Source organism: Oryzias melastigma, linkage group LG16 (genome assembly GCF_002922805.2).
Source record: "Oryzias melastigma strain HK-1 linkage group LG16, ASM292280v2, whole genome shotgun sequence".
NCBI lineage: Eukaryota > Metazoa > Chordata > Actinopteri > Beloniformes > Adrianichthyidae > Oryzias > Oryzias melastigma.
In genome coordinates, this window is record NC_050527.1 from 4,326,179 (window position 1) to 4,343,658 (window position 17,480).

The 17,480-nt window shown below is 39.7% G+C and overlaps 3 protein-coding genes across 5 annotated transcripts; 1 reads left to right on the forward strand and 2 right to left on the reverse strand.

Annotated features, from left to right (window-relative positions):
* Positions 1-3,909: 3,909 nt before the first annotated feature.
* Positions 3,910-5,697, reverse strand: apoeb (apolipoprotein Eb). Of its 2 annotated transcripts, none has more exons than XM_024267679.2 (5): positions 5,555-5,697; positions 5,386-5,451; positions 5,147-5,300; positions 4,770-5,057; positions 3,910-4,693 (listed from the first exon to the last, which is right to left on the reverse strand). In XM_024267679.2, the coding sequence occupies exons 2-5, from the start codon at positions 5,426-5,428 to the stop codon at positions 4,381-4,383; spliced, it is 798 nt and encodes a 265-aa protein (XP_024123447.1). In that variant the 5' UTR covers positions 5,429-5,451; positions 5,555-5,697; the 3' UTR covers positions 3,910-4,380. The 2 variants fall into 2 exon arrangements, with proteins under 2 accessions (XP_024123447.1, XP_024123448.1); XM_024267680.2 differs by having other exon boundaries at positions 5,386-5,433; positions 5,555-5,618.
* A 5,375-nt stretch (positions 5,698-11,072) lies between these two features.
* On the reverse strand, positions 11,073-12,394 carry LOC112143598 (apolipoprotein A-I). The gene is made up of 4 exons (XM_024267682.2): positions 12,287-12,394; positions 12,145-12,196; positions 11,895-12,045; positions 11,073-11,809 (listed from the first exon to the last, which is right to left on the reverse strand). The coding sequence occupies exons 2-4, from the start codon at positions 12,182-12,184 to the stop codon at positions 11,233-11,235; spliced, it is 768 nt and encodes a 255-aa protein (XP_024123450.1). The 5' UTR covers positions 12,185-12,196; positions 12,287-12,394; the 3' UTR covers positions 11,073-11,232.
* Positions 12,395-15,838: 3,444 nt separating this feature from the next.
* LOC112143599 (apolipoprotein A-I) lies at positions 15,839-17,249 on the forward strand. Of its 2 annotated transcripts, none has more exons than XM_024267683.2 (4): positions 15,839-15,993; positions 16,082-16,130; positions 16,205-16,355; positions 16,441-17,249. In XM_024267683.2, the coding sequence occupies exons 2-4, from the start codon at positions 16,091-16,093 to the stop codon at positions 17,006-17,008; spliced, it is 759 nt and encodes a 252-aa protein (XP_024123451.1). In that variant the 5' UTR covers positions 15,839-15,993; positions 16,082-16,090; the 3' UTR covers positions 17,009-17,249. The 2 variants fall into 2 exon arrangements, with proteins under 2 accessions (XP_024123451.1, XP_024123452.1); XM_024267684.2 differs by having other exon boundaries at positions 15,926-15,993; positions 16,079-16,130.
* Positions 17,250-17,480: the final 231 nt, after the last annotated feature.

Here is a 17,480-nt window from a genome sequence, read left to right on the forward strand (position 1 = left end):
AAATTTGAAGTCACTTCAAAATGTTCCTATTTTTGAAAGAAAAAACTATCTATTTCAATAAAAATAACTTTAAATGTATCATAAATACACTCTAGACAGTATTAATGCTGTAAATTATTTAAAAATAATTATTCTAGCAGCAAATTTCTGGTTTTAGGTGCATTAGCTTCTACAGGCCCATTTTCATTAACCCCAGTGTCCTAATAGTACAATGTGTTTGCTTATTGTGTCAGAAAGCTCAAAGATGGTTAGAAAACCCTGGTGCAATCATGTTAGCACAGTTGAAATAGTTTGGCTGGTTCGAGAAACAATCAAAATGACCTTCCTTTGAGTTGTCTGGGTATCTGGAGCATTTGTGTGGTTGATTAAAGGTTCAAAATGGCCAAAACAAAAAAAGACATTTCATGTAAAAAATCGACAGTCTATCGTTGTTCTCAGAAATTGAGGCTACTCCAAGAGAAATTGCCAAGAAACTGAAGACTTCCTTCAACAGTGTGTACTACTCTCTTTAGAGAACAGCACAAACAGGCTCTAACCAGAAAACGAAGTGGGAGGATGCCCCGCTGCACAACAGAGCAAGACAAAAAGTTCATTAGAACCTCCAGTTCGAGAAATAGACGCCTCACAGGTCCACAACTGGCAGCTTTATTGAATAGAACCCGCAAAACGCCAGTGTCAACGTCTACAGTTAGAGGCTTCGGGATGATGGGCTTTAGGGCAGATTGGCAAAGAAAAAGCCAAATCTAAAACAGGCTTACAAAAACAAAGAACAAAGACATTGGAAAGAGGAAGATTGGGAAAAAAGTGTTATGAACGAATGAATTGAAGTTTGAGGTGTTTGGAACACACAGAAGAACATTTATAAGAGAACAACTGAAAAGATAGTGGAACAGTGCTTAACGCCATCTGTCAAGCAAGGTGGGGGTAACGTAATAGAGTAACCAGCGCAGTCACCAGATCTAAATTCTACTGAGATGTTGAGGGAGCAGCTTCTTGTGGGAGAAGAGTGGAATAAAATTAATCTAGATTACCTCAACAAACTAACAACTAGAAAGCTAAGAAACTGAAGATTTCCTTCAACTGTGTGGATTACTCTCTTCAGAGAACAGCACAAACAGGCTCTAACCAGAGTAGAAAAAGTCTGCAATGCTGGAACTGCTGCAAATGAAGAATTCTTTAACAAAAGCAAATTTTAGAGGAAAAAAAATATTTCAAATAAATGTAATTATTTTTAACGTCATCAATGCTTTGACTATATTTTCTTTTCATTTTTATTCACTCATTTGGTTATTGAAAGTGTGACTTTTTATGGAAAGCACAAAATAGTCCAGTTGACCCGAAACCTTTGAACTATTTTATTTGGGTCACAGTTAATCATTTGCCTCACAAAAAAAAAAAAATTCTAGTTAAACCAGCAATTTAAGGTTCTGAAATCCTTTCATTCCAATAAAAGTAAAGTAATCTCCTATTACAAATAATAGTAAATACTCACATTTTGTGAAGTGTTAATATGAGGCTTAAAATTTGCCATTGCTTCTTTTAAGGGGATTTGTGTTCTTAAATTGTTTCAAATTAAAAAAAACATGAATAAAGTAAAAAAAAAAAAACTTTAGAAATAGTTTGCACATTGCTTTGTTTGCTTTGTTTTGAGGACAGAAGGCACTGACACTTCATGAACTCAAACCGATTTTGTCGATTTTAAATTTAGCGCTCTATTTCCACATTTATTGCGACATTTGATGTCTGCATTTTCCAGGCCTTCCTTTTCTTAAAAGGGAAGTAACTCAGACAAAGCAGCACTTTGTCATAACTCTGCAAAAAACAAAAAGTAAAGTTTCAAGCACTGCAGTAACCCTTCATTTAATGAAAGAATGAGCTTAATGGCAAAAATCTGCATCAGACAGAGCTTCTTTATGCAACTTATATGCTTTCAAAGAGGTAAAAGCCCATTTGTTACTGATGACTTGGCCCTAAAAGGTGCTAACGCAGTCAGGAACAACCTACAATTGAGGTAAACGAGCCTTTGCATGCCTCAGCATTCACATATTATTATTGAAAAGCTCAATCTTGGTTTCTTTTGTAATGAAATGGACTGTGGGTGTGCACGGGCTTTCACTTGCGTGCATGCAAGCTCCCCTTGAATAATTGCAGGAGGCATGGAGTGTGAAAGTGCGTGTCTGGTGTGCTCCCAATTTTCAATAACAAGCTTAACATAAAAGCTGTTTTTTGTGTGTTTGGCCAAGGCCCCCGCGGTGACTTGTGCTGTGTGCCAGATCTGAAGAAAATGGGAAGGGGGAGAAGGGGTTGTAAGATGAGGTAAAATCTCAGCAGGGGCATCTGTACATGGGGTTACTTGCAGTTGCGGGCCTGCTAGCATCTGCTAAATATTTCAGAATGGAGGGGGTTAGTGTTACATTAAAGGGGAATTTCAAAGTGCGGACACCGTATAGAAACAGACAGAGCAGAAGGGCTGAACTAGCAGGATGCTTGTGGGTCTTCCTGTTTGCCCCCATCCATGAGTGACTCTTACACAACTGTCTGCAAGGAGTTTCATTTCGGGAAAAAAAAAAAAACATTTCCTTGATGGAGCAATTTTATAGGAGATAAACATCTGGTCGTAGTTAGTCACTCCCTCAACGCACATGCAGTACCCTTTCACACAGATATATGTGGTAAACATGTTTTCATCACCTGCTTTCATTGAAAAAAGCTCTAAATTTATTCAATTTAACAAGTTTGGTTTGGCAACATTTGTTTTTCAAGCTTTTGAATTAATCAATAATCGTCACATTTGATCAAAAATAACCAAAATCCTGACAGAGTGCTACATTTTCTTTTTTTTTAAAGTTCCCATTGTGTTCCTTCCTGACACCTTATACGTCTTCTTTTCTGGGGCACGTACTGTATAGTTTACTCAAACTTGCATTAAAGAAAGCACAGCTGCAACTTTTGCACAACCACGGGTCAGAAAGGGGGGGTAACATGAACAGGGGGCAAATAGTGTCATCTGTTGGACTCTGAGTCCTGCTGTGTTTGACAGACGGAGTATTTGGGAAGTACAGTGAGCAAAAAAAAAAAAAAAGTGCATCTTTGCATTTAAGCATTTAACATCTTTCGCTTTAATACTTTCTCGATGAAGACAAATTGAGACTAAATTTGTGCTTAACTTTTTTAATTCAGACTGAAAATTGGAGGAAAAACTGTTAACTGTGCTTGTCGTTACATGCAATGGAACTGTTACGTAAAATTAGGTTTAAACTGCTACACTGTCACCAAGGATAAGGAAATCTGTGGGACAGAGTGTTCCCTGAAGGCTGCTGGGATCGAGAAAAAGTTATCTGAGCCCAGATCCTGACAAGCCCCAACTGGAGAAACATCAGGCTGAGGGGGTGGAGAGTAAACAGGGAGAAGGCGGGACGAAACCTCCAGCAGGCCCACTCATTCATCTGCACCCAAGTGAGACGGAAAGGAGGTGGGGTACGGGTTTAAGAGGGGAACCACTCACAAGCGTGGGACAAACCAGACTACTTTAAAGGCTTTGTGCTGATTGGCAGTTCAGCATCACCCGACTGGTAATTTCATCAGACCATATTTACCTGAGAAATGGGCAAATAGTGTGTCACATTGCCTCAGATAGCAAATTAATGGAATCTTCATGCTATAATGCCCAACTAACTTCGTTTGCATGTTTATTGGGCTTAAATCAATCACTCTAATGTGGTCACTGCAGGGGTTATTGGGTGAAACATATTCATTGTACTCATTTGGTGAAACCATCATTTCAGGTTTTTTTTTCACTGTGCTGCGTAGTGGAGCACTCACTGTAACTAGATCTGATCCTAAATAATAAATATATGTTGTGTTTCAGGTTTCAGGAGGGAAGAACACAGCACAACAACACCAAAAGGGTTTTTTTCAGGTTTTTATTCACTCAACAGTCTGATGCATAACAGTCACAGGTTGTGCATTCACAGATCGCTGTGCAATAAAGCCCAGGAAGCACGACAGCCACGTTTCTCACCGATTGTCATCAAAGTCAGCCTTTCCTGCCTTAACTCTGGAGAATCTAGGAAAGGCGGTTCAGCGTCGTCAGTGCATTGATTGAAATGAAAGTGTTGGAACGGACTGGAATCCCAGTATGAGGTTCAAGCAGCAAAATGTAAAAAAAAAAACAGGTATTGCTACAGTTTTAAGTAGAAAAGCAAACTATTTGTTAGAGTAAAAAAAGTGGTTTACAGTGGTCAAAGTAGAAACCCCCCTCCTTCTCTTCATCCACAACAATGTACAGTCAGTAACTTGAACCCCGTCTTTTATCAAGGTTTATAGAAATCATTTGTATACATGTTTCTTTCTCTAACCCTCCGAAAACCCTCTGTGTCTTTATTGGATGGTGGTATCCTTGACCTTGGTCATGACCTCCTCAAACTGCTCACGGATCTTGGTGGCATAGGGGACAATCAGCTCGGTGAGCTCTTCCAGCCTGGTGTCCATGGAGGTGCGCAGCTCCCTCATGCTGTTCTCCAGCTGGGTCCTGATGGTGTCGCCCTGGGCATCGAGGACAGAGGTGATGTCGCTCAGCTTCTTGTTGGCAGCGTCGCCGGCCTGCGCGAGGTAGGGCTCAACCTGCTCCCTGACAGCATCTGCGTTCTGGGTGGCGCGGGAATGAACCTCCCCCATGTAAGTGGCCACGGCCCTGAAAGAAAGGACAAGCCGATTCAGTTTCACTTTGATGAGAAACGGGTCAGATTTGAGAGGAGGGTCTGACTTACTCGCGGATCTCTGCGGTGTCTTTGATCAGACGCTTCCTGAGCTTGTTGGTGTAGGCGGTGATGCGGCTGCGTACATCATCGGCATTCTGGGTCACCATGGTATTGAGCTCTCCCAGGTACTCAGTACTGCGGTCCTTAGCATCGGTCATGTCCTTCTGCAGCTTATTGATCAGAAGTTTGAGGTCCTCATTCACCTGGCCACTGGTGCTAGTAGTGAGAGGCCCCAGCTTGCTCAGGGCACTCTCTTTGTACTCTGCCACCTCTGTCATGGTCTGAGTGATCAGGCTCCTAGAAGTAGAGAAAACCAGAACTTCAGAGACTGAAAACAGAACTCAAGCTATTGAAAAGCAGGAGGAAATTGCATCATCTTTACTTACTCCAACTCTGCTTTCATCTGTCCGGCGGTGATGGTGTCCACAACTGCTTGAGCATCCTTGCTCAGGCCTTGGATGTACTGCCAGAAGCGGTCCACGCTGTCCTCCACACGGGTCATGGAGGTTTCAGCCTGGCGCACAGCACGGGCATTGCAGCCTGTCACAGACACATGAGAACATGGATGAGCAAACCCACGTTCAACTGTAAGGATGTTTACTCCAAATGAGCCAAAAACACTCACCAGTGATGACTGCCAGGGCAAGGATCAGAGCTACAGCCTTCATGGTTGCTAAGGAGACAGAAACACCTGAGAAACACAGTAAAATCATTTAAACACAATAGTTTTAAACTCTAATACAAATTGAAACGTATAAATAGAAGTGTTGCATCATCGCAGCTCTGTCACTCACCTGGGAGGTCGAGCTTCAGCCGTGCTCCCGGATCGGTGGCTGAGGGCTTTTATAACCGGGAGGCTGCGCGGGGGTGGGGCGGGCGGGGACCGCGCGCGCGCGCGCACGTTCACGTGGTGATGATTGTCCGCACAGTCCCGTTTGTCTGCACGCAACGACCCGCGCTCTCACCTGGCTGGCTGCTCCGTTAGTGCGCATGACTGAACACAACATCAACAAGTGGGAACCATGAGTTTTTCACTTTCTTTTTTTTTTTTTTTTTTAAACAAACTGCTGTCACGTGTTTCTGTTTACAAAAAAAAATGTTTTAAGCGAAAATCAGACATTATGCCATCAAAAAAGAAGAAAACGCACAAATTAAATGCACATTTAAAAAAACGTTATAAGGTATGAACAATATTTAAGAATTCTCATTTTTATAATATTCTTAAAGTTAGAAATGCATATATTTCTGTATTTGTATACAAAGTTTTTGCCCCCCTTTTTTTATTTTTATCAAGTTTTACTCCAAAACAAATGAAACAATCCCCGTTTCTAATTTTGTGTTTCTGTTATGTCACCAACACTTTTTAAACATCTCGCTATTTTAAAAGGACTTTTTTCATTTAAATGTCTCTCAGCTTTCACACCTCATTCACTTAACTACTGATGCCCTCAGTTTGTGCATGTGATTAGCAGATAAAGCCCTGAAATGCACATCTGTGCTTTTGTGTTTTCATGTTTGGGCATGCAGACACCGAGCAATCCCACTTCTCAAAAGAAGTATTATAAGGAATGGATTATAAAGAAAAACGTGATTAAAAGAAGTAAATCAAGAGCCACACAGAAAGAGATGAATTTATCTAGCTGTAATCTATTTTATTGAGTTTTCTTTACAAAAAAAACATACAAATAAAAAAGCAAAATCTAAGATTTTGGTTTAAAATGAAATAAATCATGTTCTCTGCTTTTAAACTCTCACAACTTTTATACTATTATTTTGTCTCTCAAAAAGAAGCCTTTTATTGAATGGTAAACTGCTCTGATTAAACATTCCTTGATAAATTCAATCAGTTCTAGTTTGAAAAACTGTTTTAAAAATTGGTAAAATTTTTGAAAAAGTTATTGTAAGATTAGCTTTGTAGAAATCAAAGTTGGTTTTCTAACAATCATTATTTTTAACAGATTTGTGGTTGGTCTATTTTAATTTGCAGGATTTATGAATCTATTTTAAATGATTGATTAGATGACATCATTTTTATTGTCAGATCAAAGTTTGATTCCATCAGTGGCCATGTGTAAATACCTTTGCCCCCTACTTGGCCTTGTTGTACTGTAAAGCAGAAACTGACGCAGGACAAAGGTCATCGGCCTGTGGAGGTAATTTTCTGAGAACATGATAGGATTACAGTGTGATAACCCAGACAGGTGAAGTGTCTGTTTAGTGATTAGAAGACTGAACTGAATTAATCTTTTGTTCTTGGACAAATGTCTTCTGTCCTGAGACAGAACTTGTGCTGACAAAACGGTTTCTGTTGTAAAGAAAGTGTATTTAGAAACAATTTTTTACTAAAAAAATGTCATTTAAGAACTCTTACTCTGAAATTGGGCTATCTTTAAGTTCAAAGATCATTAAACGTGTATGTTTTTTAAGCTAAAAAGTAGTTTAATGAACACTTTGCTTTTTATATTTCCAACATCAGAAATCCTTTGTCACGATTTTCCAAAGATTTTTGATTTACAAATAAAAAGACATTTTGTAAGTAGTGTAAAACATTTTATTTTTTTCTTCAAGATGTATCTTTAATAGAATGAGGAAACCAAACAGAAGCAAAGATGTTTTTATTTTTTTAAGAGACAGTGAACGTTGACATACTTCTCCCCCTGCTCCATGATAAAAATGTCAGGAGATTATGTGAAAGGTCAGAGTTAGAGGCTATGACCCAAAGTCACCCCAGAAGGTTGTTTTTGGAGTGATGATCTAACTCCTAGAACAGACAGTCATCACTTTAAATGAGTCAGATTCAAGTGAAAGGTTGAAAGCGTCAGAAATTTTCCAAACTTGAACTTTTATGGTTTGCAGCTTTCAGAACATCCAAACACATTATTTTTCTCTGAGTCAGGATGGTGTCAGCTGATGGAGGCAAAACATCCAAACATTTGGGAGACCTGTTTGAAGCATACAGTACCAGGTCACTGCAGGAGTCAATCTCTTACCTTGAAAACGTACCACTGGATCTAAAGTGTTTAAAGATGATTCTCTTTAGGTACATTTTGCAAAAACTATCTATCATCTGCATATTGTCTCATTACTGTGAAAACAAAAGTAAACACATTTTTTGTTAAATTTATATCATGATTTAAGCTTATTCAAATGACACACTGACAAAGTGTCTACACAAAATATAATACTGCACATTTTAACAAATTATTTTCAATGAAAAATTATAGAACTTTACAAGAAAGACTTACACAATGCTACATATTGGCAAACAATCTGTGTTGTCTGCAAATATGGATTTCTGTCTGTTTGCTATTTTTGATGAAGTCAAGAGGCTCATTGAAACCAAAATAATTTGAGCAGGGAGTGTCAAAAACATGAACATCAGTGAAGGCTTTTTAAAGTGCATTCATGCATTCATTCTCCCGTTTTCGTGTGTGTTTTTTTTTTTTTACGTCCTTTTTTGCGCTTATTGTTGTAATTATTGCTGTTTGCACTGAGGGATGAGAGGAAATGAATTTCATCTGTGCTGTTTATCTTGGATTTTCAGCATATTTGACAATAAAGCTGACTTGACTTGACTTGACTTGACTCATGGGAGCATATCAAACTGCCCTACAGTGAAGATGTTTGCATGCACGCCAAATATCAGATCATTTTCCAATTTCTTTTGTGATCAGATTTTATAAGCAAGCATGCAAACAGGGGAATCCAAAATTCATATTCTCATAATGACAGAGGAGAAATCAGATAGACACATGATATTTTTTTTTTTCTTGAGAGGTCAATATTTCCCATTCACCCTGATTTCATATATTTTTTAGTTTTATGTATATGCAAATAAAAACAGAATAATTGAGTTGCATCATACACATTGTAGCATTCAGTATGAGTAATAGATCAAGTCAACATTACAAACTGTTGGAACATATGCAAGACAATCACCTTTTCTTTCTTGAGACACTTCAAATTCTATATAACCTTTATTTGCTTTGCAGTCATAGTTTATTATTAAAAAATAAATAAATAAATAACATGAGAAAAAAATTATTTTGGCCAATAAGCCCAAAAACTTTGAGTGGGACCTGGTGGCAAACAAGATGGTGGCTGGAAATCGTTAGCTGGAAGGAAGTCTAGAACCGGAACATAATCATCCTCCTCACAGATCTGATCTGATCTGCAGAGAAAAGTGGTTTTGCTCTCGTACGCAACACTTTAAAGCAGCTTTTCACCGATATACAATACATTATATAAAGTTTATTTTCCAGCATAAAGCCGCTTTTCCTCCCGACAGAATAAGCTGATTCACGTTGATCGCGTAAAGGGTTGAAGTTAACAGCGGTCAGCGGTTTACTGGGAGCTAAAGCTCCCAGTAAAAGTCTTAGCGGTTATATACAAATCTGAACACTTTTGTTAAAATCCTTTCTAAAATCAATAAAGCGTTTACCCTCTTTTGACACATTTTAAGCTAACCATGAACACTAAGCAATTTATTCACATTAAAAAGTTTTAATAAAAGTGGCTACAACTCTGAAATCTTGTGGAATTTCCTTCTAATGATTTTCAGCGAGCTGCACGGTGGCACAGTGGTTAGCGCTCTTCCCTCACAGCGAGAAGGCCCCGGTTCAATTCCTTGGACCTTTCTGTGCATGCGTGGGTTTTCACCGGGGACTCCGGCTTCCTCCCACCGTCCAAAAACATGCTTTGTAGGTTGATTGGTGACTCTAAATTCCCCCTAGGTGTGCATGTGAGAGTGGATGTGTGTGTGATTGAGGCCCTGCGACAGACTGGCGACCTGTCCAGGGTGTACCCCGCCTTCGCCCATCAGTAGCCGGGATAGGCTCCGGCACCCCCGCGACCCCGAAAGGGAGGAAGCGGTCAGGAAGATGGATGGATGGATGGATGGATGATTTTCAGCCGCCATCTTGTCTGCCACCAGGTCCTCTTGGAAAATTTTGGCTCATTGGCCAAAATAGCGATGGACAATTCCCCCAAAACTGTAATATTATTAATCAAAATATTTCTCAAGTCACACTTTTCTCTTATGGGCTTTTTTTTTTATTCTTGAATGAAAATAAAAAGCATTTTCTGTCTTTGATGAATTTCCTCTTGGAGTCCTGCATGGAGATTCGTTTGCAGTTTAGTCCAACAAGCTTTTACACCATTGAACCAAAGCACCCAGATAAATAAACTTTGACTAAATCAGTCTTGTGCGTCTTATTACTCTTCTTCTCATAACCCCTTCAGAAGCAGAAAACGTGTGTTTCTGAATTCAAAACACTTTTATCCATTGCAGTGCTTCATAACCTGGTTCAGGGTAATATATTTTTTTTGTTCTGATCCACCGAACCATAAAAAGTAGAGGTGTGCTGCTTTTCATGCGTCTATCTTAAAAAACATCATTAGGACGGATGAGAAGCCAGAGCTCAGTGTTCGTGTGCAGAGACAGCTAGGAGCAGGTCAGAAGAATGTTGTTTGCTACCGAGGAAGGGAGCGTAGGAGTGACCTGCCAGCAGGGCTGGAAGCACAAAATGGAAAACAAATTAAAAAGAAAGTGGAGGCAGGACAGGATTAGGAACAGTCAGGCGTGCAGAGACAAACCTAAACATGTCGTGCGTACACACTTTTTTCGGGGGTGTGCCATAGCTGGGGGTACTGAACTGAACTTACAAGACTGTTGGTACATCTTCAGTGTGAAACTTTCTACATATATTTGATGTAGAATGCAACATTTTTTTTCATTTACATGTTTTAGTTTATTTTGTAGAAAAGAAACAAAGGATAACAGGTCAGATCAGATAAGATTATGCCTTTCTTTCTTTTTCGTTTTTCAATAACTCGGTGCCTTTCTGTACCAGACTGACGTTGAAGTGACAGCTAAGAAAAGAAGACAAACTGAGGTGGCACAATCCAACAAACTGTACTGGCTTTCTCTTTTCCTGGAGAAAGCATGTCTGGTTTGAGGGGTGAGTCAAAAGATGGATTTTGTTGGATTAAACCAAAGTAACCACAGGGAGGTATTTATTTTTGTTAGAATGATATCATTTCCTGAGCGTCGTGTCAAGTGCTTTCATTAGTTAAGGTTGTGGGTTAAAAGTTTCAGAAGGAAAAAATATTAGATTCACGTCAAATAAATCAAGCATCTCTCCCATTATTAAAATATGTATTTTTCTCTTGCTTTGTCTCTTTTTTTATTGCTTTATTGTTTCCTGTTTGCAACAAAATGTGAACCAAGTGCAGTAATGTTGCACTTCTTTTTCCCCAAAAAAGTTGCTGTTCTAAGCACAAAAAAAACCCCCAAAAAAACAATAGACTAGCCGGTGTTTGCTTTTAGTTTATTTTCATATTTTAGACAGGGAACAGAGTGAGGTCACAGACCAATACATATTTGCTATTTATGACACTTGTCTGATAATGTCAGGGAGCTGTTTGATGGTAGGTGCAGTTTCTTTGTATTTAGGGTGAGCTGGAGATGGATTTAACTGGACTTGACGAAGGAGTCATAGAGGCTGGTGAGACGAGCCTGGAGGTCCTGGGCGTAGGGGTCCAGCCTTTCCCTCATCTGTTCAACGTAGGGGCTTGCCATTTCCTTCACTTGCTGGGCTCTCTGACCGATCTCACTCTGGACTCTAACGCTAATTGGTGCCACTCTCTCCTTGAAATCCTGCAGGTGCTGGTCCACCTTCTGCTTCAGGTCTTCGGTGTAAGGTCCCAGCTGGGTCTGCAGGTCCTTCACGCTCTGCTCCAGGTTAGCCTTAAGCTCCTCGCTCTTCTGCATCAGGGTGGCCCTCAGGGTCTCGGAATCCAGGGATTCGGTGTAGGGTGCCAGCTCCTGTTTGAGCTGCTCCACTCTCTGCTCGATGTTAGATCTCAAGGTCTCGGCATAGGGCTCCAGGTTCTCCCTGGCTTTGGTCAGCTCCTGGTTCACGCGCTCTCTCAACACGTCGGCCTCGGTGGTGACCTTGGTGATCAGCTGCTTGGCTTCAGGGGGAAGCTGCTCGTGAATGGAGGTTGCATATTCGTTTGCCAGGGTTGCACTTTCTGTCAATCGGGCACTGGATGAAAAGCAAAACACCAGTCAGTTGACAGGAATATTGCTTTGATAGTTAAGAGCATACTGCTTGATGTTTTGTGCACTACCTGACTTCCTGCCCAAACTGGGTCTTCTTGATCATCTCCAGTGTGTCATCAGCAGTCTGGGTGGCTTTGCTAACATAGTCCCAGAAAGCATCAGTCAGCACTTCCAGCTGAGGCTTTGGGGCATCAGCATAGAAGAGGTTGGCATTGCAGCCTGTAAAAAGCAAGACAATATTGGGCTTGATGAGAAACTTTAAAAATCCATGAAACTCGACATATTCAAGAAATTGTCGTCTCCGTCGAACATACTCACCAGTAAAAACGGCAAGGACAAGCACAGCAAGGACCTTCATGACTCCTACACCCTATGAGGACAGAGAATGAAAGGGATCCTTTTAGAAGAGTTCCACCAAGCAGCCAATAAGATGACAGTTTAGCCAATGTCTTCTTCTTACCTTGGATTGCAAGTGTGTCTGTAAATCCACTTGGTTGTGTTTGTGTTGAGCTGATGAGACTCTGCAGCTTATATAGGCAGCAAAACTGCAATGATCGCAAAGTCCAAAAGGTTGTGTCTTGTTGTCACCTTGCCTCACCCTCTTGTATCTCCACTGAAAAATTGTACCTGAGAGCCACACACACACACACACACACACATACACACACAAAAGCCCCTACTGTTACATAAATATGCTAACTGGCTTTGTGTCCCAGATCCCACACCTTCACATCCGTGGTGTTCTGTTTGGAATTTCTATGTATAACTATAGTTGTTGATGTTGTGGTACACATAAATACATATTCCTCACCGGAGCTGGCTAAAAAATACTTAACGATACTGTCTGTCTTTTTTTTTCATTCACTCTAAAAAATTATTCCATGAATAAATTAACATTTTTATGGTTCAACTTCAAACGTGCAATTTTTATCACCTCTGAACTTGCATCAGAGTAATTAATAGTTTCTGTGACGTGCCAGTTTCCAGCTAGCCTATGTGTCGGTCTGACCAAAGGTTAGCAGCATAATGCACTGTCAGCCTCTCAGGGACAAAGTAGCTCGTCTCTCACACAAGAAAAATCACTGTTTAGTTAATGGAACTCAACTGTTTCATGGGTCATTCAAACTGGTATTGTGTGATTTTAGCTGTGAATAATGACACCCTGTTAAATTGCTTTAAATGTATGTTTTTAAGATAATATTTAGCCTTTTAATTTTTTGTTTTTGTTCTTAAGTGTTCAATAACTGTGAACAGTTTGTTTGATGAACACTTAAAGTGCTTTTTGCTAATGGCATTTTTTTCACTTCTACATAAACAAGAAAAAAGACAATGTGTCAGATTTCTTTTTGGTGGATTCCCATCATGCAGCACATGAATTGTGGCTGAACTTGGTCTGAAATCAGTGACTTACCTGGTAAAATGCACAGTGCACCACAACACCAGGAGCTATAACCCAATCACCACTAAAGATCATCCATATTTGCAACATTTCTGTGGTTTAAAAAATGTTTCTATGCATGATTCCACTTTAAATGAACATTTTTATGTAAAATATTTTGACTTTGTTTTTGTAAAGCAGAAAAATGTGATTGTTCATTCATTCTTCTTAGCTGCTTGTCCCTTTCGAGGTCACGGGTGTGCCAGAGCCTAACCCAGGTACTGATGGGCAGAGGTAAGGACACCCCGGACAGGTCCCCAGTCTGCTGTAGGGCCTCAATTACACAACCATACACACTCACATTCACACCAATTTAGAATAACCAATTAACCTATGAAGTAGTGCTGGGAAATATGGAAAAAAATGTATATCACAATATAAATTATTTTATATCACAATAACAATATATGTGACGATATACAAAAATAAAGTATATTTTTAGTTGTTCTCTAAAAAAAGTATCATAGCTTACATTTCTGACTATTTTACGTTACAGATAATTGAATAGTCACAAGCATTTTTTAAACAAAAATTTTTTTAAGTGCACAACAGTTTCAAGTTTGTGAGTAGAAAAACACATTTTTGCACAAAATTCCGGTGGAATAACATCAACTGTTAAAGAGTTACCAAAACAATAAAAACACTGGAGCTAAAGCTTCAATGTTGAAGCTATATAAATGAACTTATATATATATATAAATATTTTTTTTTTTCTCAGTGAGTGAAACTTCAGTCTCATTTTTTGAATGGAAAAAAGAACTCGCTAGTCTTACTTTGAAGACTTCATTTTAAGTCTTCACTGACACTTTATTTTGAAGATTTGTTTACTTACGGTGACAGAAGCATGGCACATTCGGCTTTGTTTTAGTTCATATTCTAAATCAACATTATTACTACGCTCTACTATATTTACAAAGATCTCGAATCAGCGATCTTGGACATTACACATTTTCTTACTCGAGAGTCCGAGTATACTCGGATACTTGTTACAGCCCTGTTCCACAGCTTGGTTTATCATTTATTTTTTGTAATCTCATATGTTCATTTTTGTGGACTTTCCTTGAGTGATAGATAGTTTGTTGTGCTAGCATCGGCGCGGGAATAGCCTCCTAGCATAATTTACATATTGCTGTCTTCTACTCACCGTCGGCCATCTTGAATCCAAAATGCAGCCAAATCACAGACGTACTTCTCTTTTGCTGAAAGTGCTTCTTCTTGGGCTGCCTGCATTGGGGTATCTGCTCCGGGGAAACAACTTCAAGTTCTTCCGCATCCATTGTTCTGCACTCATTAAGTAGCGTTAAGCCTGTCATAAAAGTGTGAATCAAAGAATGTAAAGCAGTTTTACGTAGAGTTTCTTTGTGAAGCATCTCTTTTTAATTTGTCTTTATTTTCACTTTTATACATATTTTGAGTACACACTGACGAGGCAACACTTGCACAATTGTCTCAGGCTATTTAATGATATATTTGGCGTAATAATTGATTAAATTAGCTTAGAAACGATATAAATGATAGAAGAGAAATGGCACGATATACACTTTTCTATTGCCCCAGCATTACTATGACCATGTCTACCCCATTACTATGACCATGTCCACCCCTTATTGAGCACAGTGTATATAGCGTGATGGTTACCAGCAGCAGGATAAGGAACCATGACATATAACTGGAATCAACTCAAGACTGGTTTCTTGAACATGACTATGAGTTCCCTACACTCAGTGACCTCCACAGTCACCAGATCTCAACCCAATAGATCACCTTTGGGATGTGGTGGAACGGGAGATCGGCATCATGGATGTGGAGCCGACAAATCTGCAGCAGCTATGGGATATTATCATGTTAATATGGACCAGATACTCTTAGGAATGTTTCCAGTACCTTTTTGGATCTATGGATGATGGATAAAAGCAATTCTGCAGCCAAAACAGAATCTTTGTTTTTGAATTTTTGTTTTTAGGTATGGTTTTTATTTATATAAGCATTTTCATGTTTAATATCTTGGCTTGTTATTTGTAAAACAAAAATTAATGTGGTTTTGCATGCAAGTTTATATATATATATATATATATATATATATATATATATATATATATATATATGTGTGTGTGTGTGTGTGTGTGCTGTGTCACAATATTCAAAAGGTATTTTATGTTAACAAATAAAAGTAGTTTTCATCTAATCATTAAAAATTATTTAGGAATTTACTGTAGTTTATCATTTTATTTTCAAATCCTCAACTGATACAAAGATATTTTGCTGTTGAAAACAATTACAAAATCATTATATCAACAATGACATATTTCCACAATCAATACATTTTAACATAATTAAGTATGAAAGTGTGTCCATTAAATGCTACCTTGCTGACCTTGAGATACATAGAGTCCATTAGTGCAGCACAGTTATCTGCAATTATCTAGTGACTGGTGGTGCTGGACTACGTGGACCAATAATTACTGTGGTCTACTAAAGCTTTTTAAAAGTGGGTCAAAGGAGGTGATGCCACGTTCATTAAAAAGTGGACAGATTCTGAAAGGAAGGTCATTTTCTCGTGGTATTCCATAGCAGAAATGGGAAAAGAATTGTTTTGACAGCATGGCAGGGACTCTGGACTTTGGCCTCTAGCTTACAAGTGTCATCTGACTTCACTATATATACACGGAAGCAGTAGTGATGCACTCACTGAAAGACTAAACCCAGCGGGATACACAAGCTCATAGCCGGTGAGAAAAGTACATCTGACTAAATGTGAAAGTTGTTCATGTTTTTCCAGATGACCAGAAGTCGTTAACCGTGTGTGTCTTTCAGCAGATTGCCGTCATGAAGGTGTTTGTGGTGCTAGCGGTTGCTGTGCTGTCTGGTAAGTTGTGAGTTCTTAATTGTATAATGAATGTGAGGACAATGGGTGTAAATAAACATTTGTCAATCCAACAGGTTGCCATGCCAACCTTTTCTATGCTGATGAACCCAAACCTCAGCTTGAGGTGCTTACTGATGCTTTTTGGGACTACATTGCCAAAGCCACACAGACAGCTGATGACACCCTCGATATGATCAAGACGTCCCCCATTGGACAGGAAATCAAGTATGTTTCAGTGATCAGTTTTCCAGGGACAGATGTCTGAAGTGTGACAGCGATCTGATGATCTCCAAATTACTTTGTCCTTTAGTGCTCGTCTGACAGAGAGCGCTGACGTAGCCAGCAGGTATGCAGTGGCCCTGCAGGAGCAGCTGTCCCCCGCAGCCCAGGACGTGATGAACAGGATTACAAAGGAGGCAGACGTGCTGAAGAACGTGCTGACCCAGGAGCTCAGTTCTGTCAGAGGAAAGCTGGAGCCCTACACCGACAACATGAGGGCCCAGATCCAGCAGAGGGTGGAAAAACTCAAGCAGGACCTGTCCCCTTACGCCGACTCCGAGGCCCTGAGAGCAACTTTGCTGCAGAAGAGCGAAGAGCTGAAGAGCAACCTGGAGCAGAGTGTGAAGGACCTGCAGGCCCAGCTGGGACCTTACACTGATGACCTGAAGCAGAAGGTGGACCAGCACCTGCAGAAATTCCAAAAAAGTGTCGCTCCCATGACCGAGAAGGTTCAGCTGGAGCTCAGTCAGCGAGCAAATCTGGTGAAGCAGATGGTGGCGCCCTACGCTGAAGACCTCAGAGAAAAGCTGGACCCTTATGCACAGGACCTCCAAGCCCAGCTCATGTCTCTCTACCAGTCCTATGTCAATGCCAACTAAATTTACCCTCTGAAGAAGATCCTGGCCTTGTTGGTTTACATTTCTTTGATACACAATAGCTTAGATGTCTTGGCGTGCTATAATTTCAATGATGCAGTTGAAAATATTTATTGCTTAAAAGATGCAAAGCTCTGCACTTGTCAAACATGTAAATATTGTTTTTACTAAAGAAAGTTCAAAACTGTGACCTTTTTGTAATTTGTGTAACTTATTTGAAATAAAGTGATAAATATAAACACTATTGACTTGTCTTTAGAGATTTTTTGTGGAATCCCACATAAACGCACATAACTGCTCAGACCATATGGTGTCATGGATCAATCGAACGGCCCCTTTCATGGACTTCAAACGATGTGATATGAGAGAAGGGGAAACGTGCTGTTTGTCCAACTAAATACTGCTTTGACTTAGTCTCCCGTGTCTTAACTTGTTCTGGTTGTTTTCACAGTTTGCTTCCGAGTTTCGGGCTCCG

Coding starts and splice junctions, on each gene's coding strand:
- apoeb (XM_024267679.2), bottom strand. CDS start 5,428: ATGAAGGCTGTAGCTCTGATCCTTGCCCTGGCAGTCATCACTG. Junction 5,301..5,385: donor TGCCCTGGCAGTCATCACTG/GTGAGTGTTTTT, acceptor TGTCTGTGACAG/GCTGCAATGCCCGTGCTGTG. Junction 4,694..4,769: donor GACACCGCAGAGATCCGCGA/GTAAGTCAGACC, acceptor CCTTTCTTTCAG/GGCCGTGGCCACTTACATGG.
- LOC112143598 (XM_024267682.2), bottom strand. CDS start 12,184: ATGAAGGTCCTTGCTGTGCTTGTCCTTGCCGTTTTTACTG. Junction 12,046..12,144: donor TGTCCTTGCCGTTTTTACTG/GTGAGTATGTTC, acceptor TGCTTTTTACAG/GCTGCAATGCCAACCTCTTC. Junction 11,810..11,894: donor CAGTTTGGGCAGGAAGTCAG/GTAGTGCACAAA, acceptor CTTTTCATCCAG/TGCCCGATTGACAGAAAGTG.
- LOC112143599 (XM_024267683.2), top strand. CDS start 16,091: ATGAAGGTGTTTGTGGTGCTAGCGGTTGCTGTGCTGTCTG. Junction 16,131..16,204: donor AGCGGTTGCTGTGCTGTCTG/GTAAGTTGTGAG, acceptor TCAATCCAACAG/GTTGCCATGCCAACCTTTTC. Junction 16,356..16,440: donor CCCATTGGACAGGAAATCAA/GTATGTTTCAGT, acceptor TTTGTCCTTTAG/TGCTCGTCTGACAGAGAGCG.